The following is a 12,880-nucleotide window of genomic DNA, read 5'->3' as shown; positions in this document are numbered from 1 at the left end:
AGATTTTAAGAAGTCCTTTTCCTGTTTCCTTGTCCCAGGAAAGGCAAACCATAGTCTATGTGTAGAAAGCAGCAGGGAAGAGAAGACCCTGTTTCAATTAGATGTCCTTATCCAATTTTTGGGCCCGTGCACACCCACATTTTCCTGGCTGGCCTTTCAGTGTCAGGACTCTTTGCCAAGTTCAGTTTGGGAAGCAGCTGCTATCTTGCAAGGAGGAAGGAGTGACACAGGTCAGGGGAATTTTCTTTTGGTCCAGCAAGTCTCTGATTGAAGGCATGGTAGGAGAAAGGGGAGAAAGAGGTCCTGGAAAGGAAGGTGGTGGGCTTTGCAGCCCAAGGTAAAAAGAGAAAAATACCAGATCCAAACAGGATGGGGAAGAGCAGGGAAAAGTAGTACTAGAAGCCTCTGGCCTAGGCACTGAAGTGTGAGGAGTGGAGCTGTAGCTAGAAAGGTGAAGGAAGCTGCCATCCTGGTCCTGCACGAGTCTACTGTTCCAGGGCAAAAAGGAGGAGGCTCGAGAAGGCCAGACCCAGCCAAAGGAAAGCTGGCCCATTTATTCAGCACTAGACTTCAGCCCCCTGAGAAGTTAGTGAGGGCCGGCTAAGTGCCTACTAAGTGCTCAGTGTACAAAGAAGTGCCCTGGAGAAGTGAGTCATAGGATGTGGAGTATGTCAAAAGGCTTCACCAAGGAGGCGCCTTCAGCACACGTTAGAGAAGGAAGGTGGATGTGCCCGCGTGCAGGCTCCAAGAGTGCAGAATAAGAGGCAGGCCAGGAAGGCGGGGAAGGAGGCGGAGATTGAGCCTGGAGGAAGGACAAGGGAGGGAGAGCCTACAAGAGGCAGGGTGGGAGGTGTGACTGGGGGCGGCAGTGGCGGGAGCGAGGGGTTCCGAAGAGGGAAGGAGACGAGGCGGGGTATTCGTGGCCCGCTAGCGTGGAGGATGGGGGGGGGAGCGAGGCTGAGGCGGACCGGAGGAGGCAGCGGCGGCGAGGGGGAGGAGAGAGGGAGGGGAAGAAGGAGGAAGCGAGCGCGGCGGCTGCAGGGGGAGGAAGACGGGAGGAGGAGCCGTGCTCGGCGGCAGCGGCTGCGGCCGCCCGGGGAGCCGATCGCCCGGGCGCGGGGAGTGCGGGAGCCGAGAGGTGGCCCGAGCCGGGGCCGCGGGCCGAGCTGCTGGTGAGTGGAGCCCCGAGGGGCGCGGCGGCCGGTTCCTGGGGCCAGGAGGGAGGCGCGGGAAGATGCGGCGCCCGGTCGGAGGGAGGGGGCCGGCTGTAGCCCAGCCCCTGGCCGGCCCGGCCTCCCTCCCTACCTCTCTCTCTCCTTCCCTCTCTCCCTGCCGGCTTCCTCCGGCCGCTGCCCGCGCCAAGGGGGCCGGTCCCGGGCGGGCCGCAGGCTGGGGGAGGTGCTGCCCGGAGGGCGGGAGCCAGGGGTGGAGCTGGGGGCTTGGGGGTGTACCCGGGGGCGGGCGGCTGGACCCGCACGGCTCTAAATTGGCCGGAGGGACCCGACGGCGGCGAAGTTGCTAGCTGGGGGCAGAGAAGGCCACGCGGTTGCCGGAGTAAGCAATCCCCTGTGGCGAGTGTGTGAAGGAGGAGTCCGGCGTCCCTCCATCCCCGTCGCCCTCCCCGCCTGCCCGGCCCCTCTAGCTCCTCTCCTGGCCTCGGCGTGTTCCCTTGGTCTCACCCCCGTTAACCCCTGGTTCGCCCCCGCGGCACTGCTGGGTCCCCTTGGCCCTGAACCTCTCGGCCTCTGGCTTCCCCTGACCCCTGCTTGCTTCGCCACTGCCCCGTTGCCCTTTTCTTCCCTCGCTAATTACCCTTCCCCGCTTCATAATTCCCGATGCAATTGCCTCTTTGAGACCTTTTTTTTTTTTCCTCTCCTTCCTTTTAGATTGGCCAACGTTTCAACCGTGCCTCGTTGGTGGCCACTGGAGAAGCGCGGGGGGCTCCCCAGACAGCCGTGGGGACAAGTTAGAGCCAGCACTTTACCCCGGGCCTCGCGTGTAGCTTCCCCTCCCCTGCTCTCGGTGTCCCCGTGTCTGGAGGGGAGTTCGGGTGTGGGGGTGTGCCCTCCATACATGTCCCACCACCCGGGCAACTCTCTGGGTGTGTGTTCCATCTCACTCTAGCTTCCTGCACGGTGGTCGAGGGGAACCACTTTGCATCATGTCCCGGTATAGCTACCAAACTCTTCTGGACTGGCTCTATGGGGGCGTGGACCCCAGCTTTGCAGGCAATGGGGGCCCCGACTGTGCTGCCTTCCTCTCTTGGCAGCAGCGGCTGCTGGAAAGTGTGGTGGTCCTGACCCTGGCCCTGTTGGAGATCCTGGTGGCCCTGCGGCACATCCTGAGGCAGACGAAGGAGGACGGTAGGGGTGGCCGTGGCTGCCAGCCAGAGCAGGTGACCCAGCGGCCAGAGGAAGGCAAGGAGAGCCTGAGCAAGAATCTGCTCTTAGTAGCCCTGTGCCTGACCTTCGGGGTTGAGGTGGGCTTTAAGTTCGCCACCAAGACCGTCATCTACCTGCTCAACCCCTGTCACCTGGTCACCATGATGCATGTGAGTTTGTTGAATTTTTCCTGGGCAGCCTTAGTGATAACAGTCATTGCTGTGCTCAGGACACTCGGCAGTGTACAGTACGTCATCCCTGTGGGAATTGGGACCCTTAAAAATGATTTTCCAAAGATCTGCTGTTTTTGTACATATCTCAGATTTGGCTTTCTTTCACCTTTACACAATGCATCAGCCTTACAGTGGAGGGCAGGGACATAATGCCAGAGCTGACTGGCACTCAGACTAGCTGCCTGTCCCTCCCAGCCCTGCTCTGGGCCTTTCACAAGCAGGAAGTCCAGCCCCAGCCAGGTGCCATTTCTGAATCACATCTGGAGACCATAGCCCAGCCCCCATGCCATGTCACAGTTAATCCCCAGAGGCCTGGTGACATTTTTTCTCAGAGAAATAAGGTTCCTTGTCTCTACTGCAGTACTTTGGGGAAATACTTTTGCAGGTTTCCCTTAATTATTCTTTCATTTGGGAGTTTATGCTCTTAGGGTGAAGTCTGTCTTTGAATTCTGAGGGTTGGGGCAGCACCAAGCTCCTACTGAGTGGACTCTGAAACAGGCCCCAGGCTGACTCGAACTTTGTGTTGGTGATTTCTATCCACGGTGAGAGGGGATTTATTTTTGCAAACCTCTAGATCTTATCACTCATATTCTATCTTCTGTGGTCATGGTCCAGGGGAACTCAGAAAGCTGATTTCTTTACCTTTCATTAGCTGTGCTAAGAAAAACAAAACAAACGGGATTAAAAAGGAAAGTGCCAGATGCATGAAAATAATCTGGTTGAGGATCAAGAGTGACACTGTCTTTCTGTACTTAGCCTGTGTGAAGAAATGTTCTAAAACTATAAAATCATGGAGGAGAAGAAAGAGGAGAAAGGGAAACAAATATTTTTTAAATTTCAGGCTGTGGAAAACCTGGTATGTTTTATTCAGGGACAGGTTTATTTTTTTAAATTTTAATTTTTTATTGTTGAGAGTATTACAGATGTTCCCCCTTTTTCCCCCTGTTGACCCCCTCCACTGTACCCCTCCCCAGGCCTTCCCCGCACTATTGTTTGTCCATGGGCTATGCATATATTCATGTTAGTTCTTTGGTTAATCTCTTCCTGCCCTCTCCATCCCCTTTCCTCTGAAATTAGTCAGTCTGTTGCATCTTTTAATGTCTCTGGATCTGTTTCATTCGTCAGTTTATTTTGTTCATTAGATTCCACATATAAGTGAGATTATGTGATACTTGTCTCTCTCTGACTGGCTTATTTAGCTTAGCATAATACTCTCTAGGTCCATCCATGCTGTCTCAAAGGGTAAGAGATCCTTCTTTGTTATAACTGAATAATATTCCATTCTGTAAATGTACCACAGCTTTGTTATGTTTTTAATCCTCACCCGAGGATATTTTTTCCATTGCTTCTCAGAGAGAGTGGAAGGGAGAGAGAGAGAGAAACATTGATGTGAGAGAGACACATCAATTGGTTGCCTCCCACATGGGCCCCGACTGGGGCCAGGGATCGAGCCTGCAACTGAGGTACTTGCCCTTGGCTGGAATTGAACCTGGGACCCTTCAGTCCAAGGGTTGACACTCTAACCACTGAGCCAAACCAGCTAGGACTGTGCCACACTTTTTTAATCCATTCATCTACTAATGGGCACTTGTTTTGGAACCTGTCATTAGAATCTTTATTGCTTTTGTATTTGTAGGTTATTCTCAGGAGACTTATGACAGCCCTGTGTGGGGCAGGAGGTTAAGATTATTATCGCCATGTTACAGGCCTGTCGGAGGCCTAGGAATAGGGCAGTCACTTGCCTGTAGCCAAAAGATGAATTGTCTGGGTTGCAAAGCTAACCCACCATCTTTGGGGTGGCAAGCTGTCTGTGGAATAGCAGGGCAGTCTCTATAGGGAGGCTGAGGCTGATCAGCATGGCAATGCTTACTTGTGACTCGCATCCTTGTTACTCTGTGTTCTAGGAGCTCCTTTAATTGCAGGTTCCTGGCCTCAGTTTCTCAATTTGTAAAATGTGGTAAATGGTTTCAAGCCCTTCCCATTTTGCAGATGTGGCAAGAAGGTGCAGATAGCTTTGGAATAAAGACGCTGTTGTTGATTGGGTGGCTCATTATTGAGCAGGACTGGAGGGGGCAACATTATTTTTAAGAGAAGGCTTCTTGGGAAGTGATGCCATTCACAGGAAGCCCAAGGCTCTCCCAGCTAGACCTTCTGTGTAAATTTGAGCCAGTCCTCTTTTTTTTTTTTTTTTTTTAAATGAATGGCCTGTTTGTTAATGAGAGGAATCAACGCATCTCAGCCATTGCTTTCGTGAGGCTCTTAGGACAGGAGTGCTTTTTTTGGACGGCAGGTGGTGAGGGTCAGAGGGTACCTCTTCCACAAAGGGATCTTGAGGACTCTGGCAGCCACATATCTAGAAGGTCAACAAAGGACTAAATTCAGCCTGACTGGGGCTGCTGCTGGTGTGATGACATCAAACCTGGCAGTACCATGATTTTTAGTGGAAAGGTTTTTAGACGCTTTTGAAGACTTTGGAGACGTAGTTCTGGCATTAATTAGTTGTGTGACTTTGGGGAAAAGTACGCTTCCTTGGCCTCAGTTTGCCCATCTGCAAAATGAGACAGAACTTCACTCCTAGCTGTTGACAGCCTAAGTTCTATGATTCTTTTCTCCATTAAGCAGTGGCCTAGGATGCAAAGATAAATAGTTACCTTTATCTGTTTAGAAATGCTTTTGGTGTTTGTGGGTGGAAAAAGGATACTAGTTTCTTCTCTGCTGAGGTCAGGTGGACTTGTTCATCTTTTCATCCTTGTTAATCTTTTGCTGCTACCTCTGTCTCTCCAGTAAAGTCTACCTGACCAGATCACCCTTGGGGATATGTGTAGATGATGATGGCACTTAGAACTGGTTGCTGCAGAGATATAGATGTTTGGGGGACTATGGACTGAGTCCCGTCACCTTTGCATTTCCTATTGTCCTGTGCTTAGCTCAAGCTCTGAACAGAGTCATGCTGAGGAATTCTTGAGCCTACCCTGGATTAGACTCCTCTACACTTTACTCCTAAGTCACTTTGTTATGTCATTTAAATAGTAACCTCTGGCCTACTGGGACGCCTAGTCTTTGATGACTCCAGTGTTCCATACCCTACCTATTCCATACCTCTTCCTGGGAAGCACAAATGTGTGGATTTTAAGAACTTGATGTAAGTCCTTAAAAAATTTTCATAACAGATGGTTGAAAACAGTTTTCTGTTTTCTGACTTGGTTGCAGCAATGACTAATGATAGTAAGTATGGTTAATATTACCTTACATCTATCTAGCACTTTACTGTTTATTTTAAGTCACTTTCACATACATTATTTTATTTAGGGTTATGATAGAACAGCTTGGACCTGGAGAAGGAGATGTTAAAATGCTTCCTGTGACTGTGTACTTCCAAAGGGGAGAGATTGAGTACAAAGAAATGCTTTGGCAGGTGAAATAGCTGAATTAGGCTATATTATGGCAGTAAATTCTATGGAGTTTAGAGGTCCTCATTAAGGAAGAGAGACATTAGCTGAAATAAAAGGGAGAGCTTAGTAGAAACATTTCTGATGTGTGTCTTGCAACAGGATGACTCAATTTTGACTTTATAGAAAGGCCTTGTTCCTCACATTCAGTGCAAGTTTGTCTATAACAAGGATAGTATTGCTTTAGGCCAGGAAATAGAAGAGTTGGAGGGAAGTTGGTTAGTCTCCCCATCTCCCACTTTACAGTCTATAAAGTATTTATTCCCAAAACCTCGTTACACAGACCCTCCTCTTAGCCATGTTGCCAGCTTTAGAAACATAAGGAAGGGCAGTTTTTGCACCCGTGTTCTGGTCTTGATTAATATTCCTGGTGTCAAGTTTCTCTTTGGGCTTGTCTGATTTCTTAAAGCCTGGGACTGTGGACCAATAGAGGTTTGTGTGATTGAAGCAGCATGATCTCACATCTAAACTCAAGCCGGAGATGTTTGAGGGTTCTCAGGATCAGCAAGCAGCACCATCGTTAATCTCCTTGCTGAAAATCAGTTACCAATTACATTGATAAGTATTTCTTCAAGCATGGCTAGTCCTCTTGTGCATATTGTTTTGGCAGGTGTGGGTGACAGGAAATGAGTTTACTGAGTGATTATGCTGTTTACCAAGAATCACCCAGCCAAGTTAGTGGCAGAGGTGGCTTAAGAGCTGAGCTGCCACGGTGGGAAGCAGAAAGATATTCTCATAGCTATTTAAGCCTCAAAACCTACAATTTCTCAGCAGAAGGGTTAAAATGCCAGACAATTGGACTGATTGTATCTGTAAAGACCAGTCTTCTTAAATTAGTAGCCCTTTATTTCCCTTGCGTACAGTTATATTGTCTCTGCTTTAGAAACTTAACAGAAAGATCCCATTTTGAATGTCTTGCCTAATTACCCAATTCCTGTTGGTTCTGCATGTGTCTGTGTCAACATCTCCTGATGGGACACTGAACTTAGTGAGGCATAATATATGACATTTAAACCTCGATTTCATATGTACATAAGGTGGGCTGGACCCAGGCTGGACATTTGGCAAATAATAATTGATGCTGTCATCCCCGTAGCCCCAAGTTACTAGTTTTTAGCCAGTAATACTGAACCCTATTCTTTTTTAGAGTTGCCATTTGCTATTTGTTTTTCTGTCTTCTTTATAATATATAAGAAGTCTGATTTCCACCAAATATGGCTTACCTGCTTTTGGTTCACTATTTGATTTTCTTACTTCCTCCCTCCTTGCTGTAAGTGTAAAATGGCACATACTCAAAACAGTCCTGAGCTTTTTGTGGCACCTTTTAGAACTAACTGAATATACTCCAGTGTGTTCCATTTGTTCTGTGATGGATTTGTTTTACAGAAAACCTGACGGATTTGAGAACTAGGTTTTTTCCCCGCCCCCCCCTCCCCCCCCAGACTTCAGACCAGCCACACCTCCCCATCCCATCTGTTGTCTGGAGCACTGATAACAGCTCCTGCTTGGAACTGATGTCAGTGGGTAATGGGTACAATGAGGGATCCAGCCATCTGCTGACAGTTTATCAGATGGTCTGTGTCCTGTGTCATCAGTCTAGAGGGACACGAGGGGATGCTGTTTATATGGGCCTCAGCAGTGAGGCATGACATTGCTTTTTAGTTTGTTTTATTTTTCCCCCATGGAAATTTGCAGAGAATTTTTCCATCTTTCATTGTTATAATCTTTTGGGGGCGTCCATTATAAAGAGAAATGGTATGCATTGGCGGATTAAATAGCCCACAGACAGCCCTGGGATTTAAAGTTATGATGCTAGTTGAACTCATGGCTTGCTAGGGAACCTGAGCAAATTATTTAACCTTTTCCTATCTCTATATTCTCCATGTAATGGGCCCCAAGCAAAGAAAGCATTTTAATCCTCTGAATAACTATGTGTTCGCTTAAACAGAGAAACTGCACAAAGCTGATCAAAGCTGGCAGATGGCCAATGTATTTTTACCTCAGACTTGGAAACTGACAAACCTTAATTTTTTTCACCTTTGATAGCTATTAGAATCCAATCCTCTAATCCTTTCTGTGGCTTTTCTCTAGATCCTGGCCTGTGCCTGCACACCCTTCTAATGCACAGTGTATAAAACTGGATACTGAAACTCTTACTAGAGGCTCAGCCTACAGCTAGTAGAGAGGAAAGATGTACTTGCCAGCCTTCACTTGCCACGCACCTGTTAGCACAGCCTGTTGTGAGGCTTGCTTTTGAGTCAGTATGTTGTTGGCTCCTATGCAGGGGGTAACCCACAGGGTCCCTGAATTTTTGCTCCTTTGCCCTAAATATGCCACCTTTGTTGTTGTCATGGGATTTGTCATGTGTTCCTCCCCTCCATAGGTACTCCTCTGAAGATTCTTCTCTATGAAACTTTCCAAATGACTTTGACCCAGCTTCAGTTATTCCAGTTATTTTAGTAACACTTTTTTCTTCCTTTCTGAACCCTCCAAACATTCCTCAGACTATTTGGCTCTTTAAAGTATACCTTTGTATACATGTAGGTAATTCTGTAAGTGTTTGACTGAGTTGCTTGTTTTTGCATGTTTGTTTGGTCTCCTCCAGTAGTGAGAATACTTTTTTTTTTTTTTTTTTTTTACAGAAAGGAATACTGCTTTTTTTGTAATTCCCTGCAGAGCTTAATACAATACTATACATGCACATTAATTGTTTAATGTGTGTCTGGATAATGCTGACTGACTGACAGAACTGACTTGATTATTCCCTTTTTTCTTTTCCCTCTGGTGGCCCTGTCTGTGTTTCCTTGAGGTCTCATCGGCATGGTTCCTATGTCTCCTTGTGCCATTAGGAAAATGTCCTGTCTGTTTTTTGAAATAACCAGAGGAGAGAGGCACTTTCAGCTCCAGCTCACACATCTTTTTGTTCAATTTTCATCACAGCTTTTTTATCTATTCAACAAAGAGCTGGTTATTAGAACTGCGGCCCATTTTCTGCCTGAAGTATCTGCTCCCTTTCATCCCAATGAGGAAATTATGCTTCCCTTGGTAGATATCTGGACATACCTACTTTCTTTTTGTCCTTTTAAATATCATATACATTTTTAAAGTGTTATTAGGCTAGTGACTCACTTTCCATCTTTTTTCCCCTTCTGTATTTTTCAGTGGGTAGCTTGTTGCCATCATGCCCCATTAAAGTACTCACTGCAAAAACAGCCAAATTTCTCAACTTCTTCTGGTCTTTCACGTCTTTTTAAATTTTTTTTCAGCTTTATTGAGGTATAATTGACTAAGGAAATTGTGAAATATTTAAAGGGTACAACATGATGATTTGTTTTAAGTACACATTGTGAAAGGACCTCACCACCCTCATCGAGTTTTAACACATCTGTTGTCTTTCATATTGTTTGTTAAATTAAGAGTATCTTTTCTCAGGTGCTCCTCTTCTGCCAGTAACTGGCTGAGTGGACATGAAGAGACTATGGGTATGGAGAGCAGTGATTTTTGAATTTTTCTTGTTGAAAATTCCTTTGGAAGCTTGTTATAATGCAGACACCTGGCTCTCTACACAGAGTTTGAGGAGGTGTAGGGCAAGCATGGGGATCTACATTTTTTGTTTTGTTTTGTTTTGTTTGTTTTTAATTTATCTTTATTGTTGAAAATATTACAGATGTTCCCTTTTTTCCCCATTGACCCTTTCCACCCTGCACCCACTCCCCACCCCAGGCCTTCACCACATTATTGTCTGTGTCCATTAGTAGTGCATATATGCATATAAATTCTTTGGTTAATCACTCCCCACCCACCCACCCACCCCCACCTTCCCTCCGAGATTTGTCAGTCTGTTCTATGCTTCTATGTCACTAAATCTATTTTGTTCATCAGTTTATTACATTCTTTAGATTCCACATAAGTGAGATCATGTGATGTTTGTGTTTCCCTGCCTGGCTTATTTCACTTAGCATAATATTCTCCAGGGCCATCCATACTGTCCCAAAGGGTAAGAGATCCTCCTTCTTTACAGCTGCACAGTATTCCATGATGTGAATGTCCTACAGCTTTTTTATCCACTCGTCTCCTGATGGGCACGTGGGCTGTTTCCAGATCTTAGCTATTGTAAATTGTGCTGCTATGAACATAGGGGTGCATATATTCTTTCTGATTAGTGTTTCAGGATTCTTAGGATATATTCCTAGAAGTGGGATCACTAGGTGGGGATCTACATTTACTATAAACTCCTGAGTAATTGTGATACTGGTGAAACTTGGACTCCACTTTGAAATACATTATTTAGTGGCTAAAGTTTTAGGTGGGAAGTTTGTTCAAATGTTCATTCTGTCTGGCATGACTTCCCTGTGGGCAAGGCATTTAGTCTTCTGATAATACCTTGGTGTTTATGTAGGTGTTAAATAATGTGACTGAAATTAGAGGTCGAGGACCCCAAGTTATTGTGATGTGGCTTTACAGTTCCAGTGGCTTGGTTGGTGACTGGTATTATGTCAGTGAAGTATTTCAGCCTGGCCTTCCAGTCCTTCAGCACCTTCCAGTCTGTCTACATTCCCTCCCTTCCTTCAAGCCTCTAATATCTTCAGGAACTAACAATAGGAAATATTGACACATAGTTATTGCATGCTAACTTAACTCTGTTTGCAGGACTCTTCAATGCTCATGGGAATTTATTCATTCTTGTATCCATTCAGCAAATATTTATCCAGTGCTATTATATGTCAAACATTATGTCAGGCATTGGAGATTCAAAGTTTAGATGAGACAGACAAGAAAGGAGATCAACTAAATTGCAACATGACATGTACAGTAACAGATTTGAGCAAAGCATAGAGGACAGAGGGTCTTTTTTTTCTAGTGCAATTAAGGAAATCTCCCTAGAGGAGGTGACATTGCTGGATCACGAAGAAGACACATCAGTTCCGTGACAAGGTGATCCTTACATGTCTTGTTTTCTATTCTAGTGCCTCTAACAGGGCCTGGCTTATAGTAGGTGTTCGGTGAACAATTGTGAATGAATGAGTAGGAGTTTGTTGGATGTTGCAGGAAGGAGCGGAATTCAAGGCATAGGAAATGGTACGTGCAAAGGCACAGAGTTCCTTTGTCTTTCACAGGAAAGTGTGTCAACTGTAACTTGGAGTCATTTGAATATTATTATCAGAGGCAGAGTTCTTATTTTTCCCTTGGCAAACCAAGTAAAACTGTAGGAACGCTCTGTCATTTCTGGACTGTTAATAAGACAACATCAGTTGCCCATGAATCCTTGATATAAAGGCTTATGAGATAGTGTTCTCTGTGTTGTCCCAAGGAAGGCTCACACTGTCAAGGACAGACACACAGAACATTGACGTGAGTGAGCAGACATTAAATACAGAAAATGAGATAGCAGGCATCCCACCTGTGACTAGAAGATGATTTATGGAATGGTTGCTGCCCCACTGAAGTCTACAGCAGAACTAATGAAATGTGATGTTGCCCTGTCTTTTTCCTATTCCTTGTTCCCTGCTTCCAATTCTCTTTCCCCCACTTACCCCATGCAAGCTTGCCTCTTTCCAGAGTACTCCAAGCTCCAAAACTCTTTTACAATTCAAAATGCCCATTGCATTAGAGGAGGTGATATCCAAGAGGAAACTAGGAAGAAAGCAGTTCCATTTGAGAGATTCATACTGAAGAGTGAGTGGCTCATAGACTCAGCTGAACATGGAGGAGAGGATGAGTTTTGAAAAGGGCCTTATTATCCTACCTTGATCTCCAAATGGTGAGGTGTTTTTGAACAGTGGCCTTTCCCATATTCCTTGCCCAGTTTTTGGCCTCTTCCCCACCCTGTCCCACCCAGAGAACTGGGGTTATCAGTGTCTTGCTACCCTACTTGCTACTTCCCCCCAGGGTAAGTCTGCCTCTAGGGTGCTTGGGTGCAGTGGTTAAATTCGAAAGCTTGGAGAGGAATCCTCTTCTAGGTTGCAGTCCTCTTTGTTTACTAAGGTCTCTGCCAGCTAAACAGGGCATGGCTTGCATATCTGGCAGTGCATGGTGTGTCAAGGGACTTAGACCTGCTGCCAGCCTGAGCTCCTGAAGGGAGGGGGTTGGGGGATCCCTTGGTTGGCTGTGGTTCCTTTCCAGTAGCTGCTGGAGTAAATGCCAGAGGGAAAAAGGATGAGTCTTGTCCTGGGCTGGATGGTTCTGAGGGAAGTGAATGGATGGTAGGAGCTAGGAGGTTAGAGAGGATTGACCTGTTTGGCAGAAAAAGTTCAAGTTATGCCCTGTGGTCAGATGTATAGAGGGGGAGAAGAGGGAGAAGCAAGATTATCTGGAAGAGAAAGGAAGCATGGGCCCATTCTGATTTCCATCCTTATGCCTTCAGTCTCCCTATCTCCATCACACAGCAGTATTGGCATAAACTTGGAGTGTATTTTGCCTGTAAATTGAATCGCTTTTGCCAGTTGACCAGCTGTGTTTGCAGAAAGACTCTGGCTGACTGTGCTCTGGCTGTTGCTAGCAAAAAAGACATTCATTCAGGTGCTGATTAAATAAGGCGCAAAGCCGGATTGAACATTAAGGCCCTTAACTAGGGCTCTGGGAGCCCTGGGTAAACACTTATTAGATGTTCTGGGCAGAACATTAGCAGAAACTGCTAGAAAAGAGGTATTTTCTTCAGAAATCAGGTTGAGGGGAAAAGGAGGTGAGAGACTTTTAGAGTCTTGAATCTCTTCCTAGATTAATCAGATCTGAGTTGCTGGCAGGTACACAGAAGGGCTAAAGAGTCTTCCTCATTGGCATTGACTTGCCAAATTCTTTCTGGGACCCTGTAGGTTTG

General features: G+C 46.2%; 1 protein-coding gene across 3 annotated transcripts in view; it reads left to right on the top strand.

Moving 5' to 3' along the window:
* Positions 1 to 1,149: 1,149 nt before the first annotated feature.
* TMEM164 (transmembrane protein 164) overlaps positions 1,150 to 12,880 on the top strand; it is a 174,415-nt gene continuing 162,684 nt past the window's right edge. Inside the window, exons 1-2 of one of the 3 annotated variants that reach the window (XM_087813643.1) lie at positions 1,158 to 1,172; positions 1,887 to 2,551. In XM_087813643.1, the coding sequence (XP_087669769.1) occupies positions 2,162 to 2,551 (390 nt within the window). In that variant the 5' untranslated portion in view covers positions 1,158 to 1,172; positions 1,887 to 2,161. Of the gene's footprint in view, positions 1,173 to 1,886; positions 2,552 to 12,880 lie in introns of those variants that run through there. The other 2 variants (XM_087813644.1, XM_016198282.2) reach the window with 2 other exon arrangements.

Source organism: Miniopterus natalensis, chromosome X (assembly GCF_054644295.1).
Source record: "Miniopterus natalensis isolate mMinNat1 chromosome X, mMinNat1.hap1, whole genome shotgun sequence".
Classification (NCBI taxonomy): Eukaryota; Metazoa; Chordata; class Mammalia; order Chiroptera; family Miniopteridae; genus Miniopterus; species Miniopterus natalensis.
This window is presented reverse-complemented; position numbering and strand designations above follow the sequence as displayed.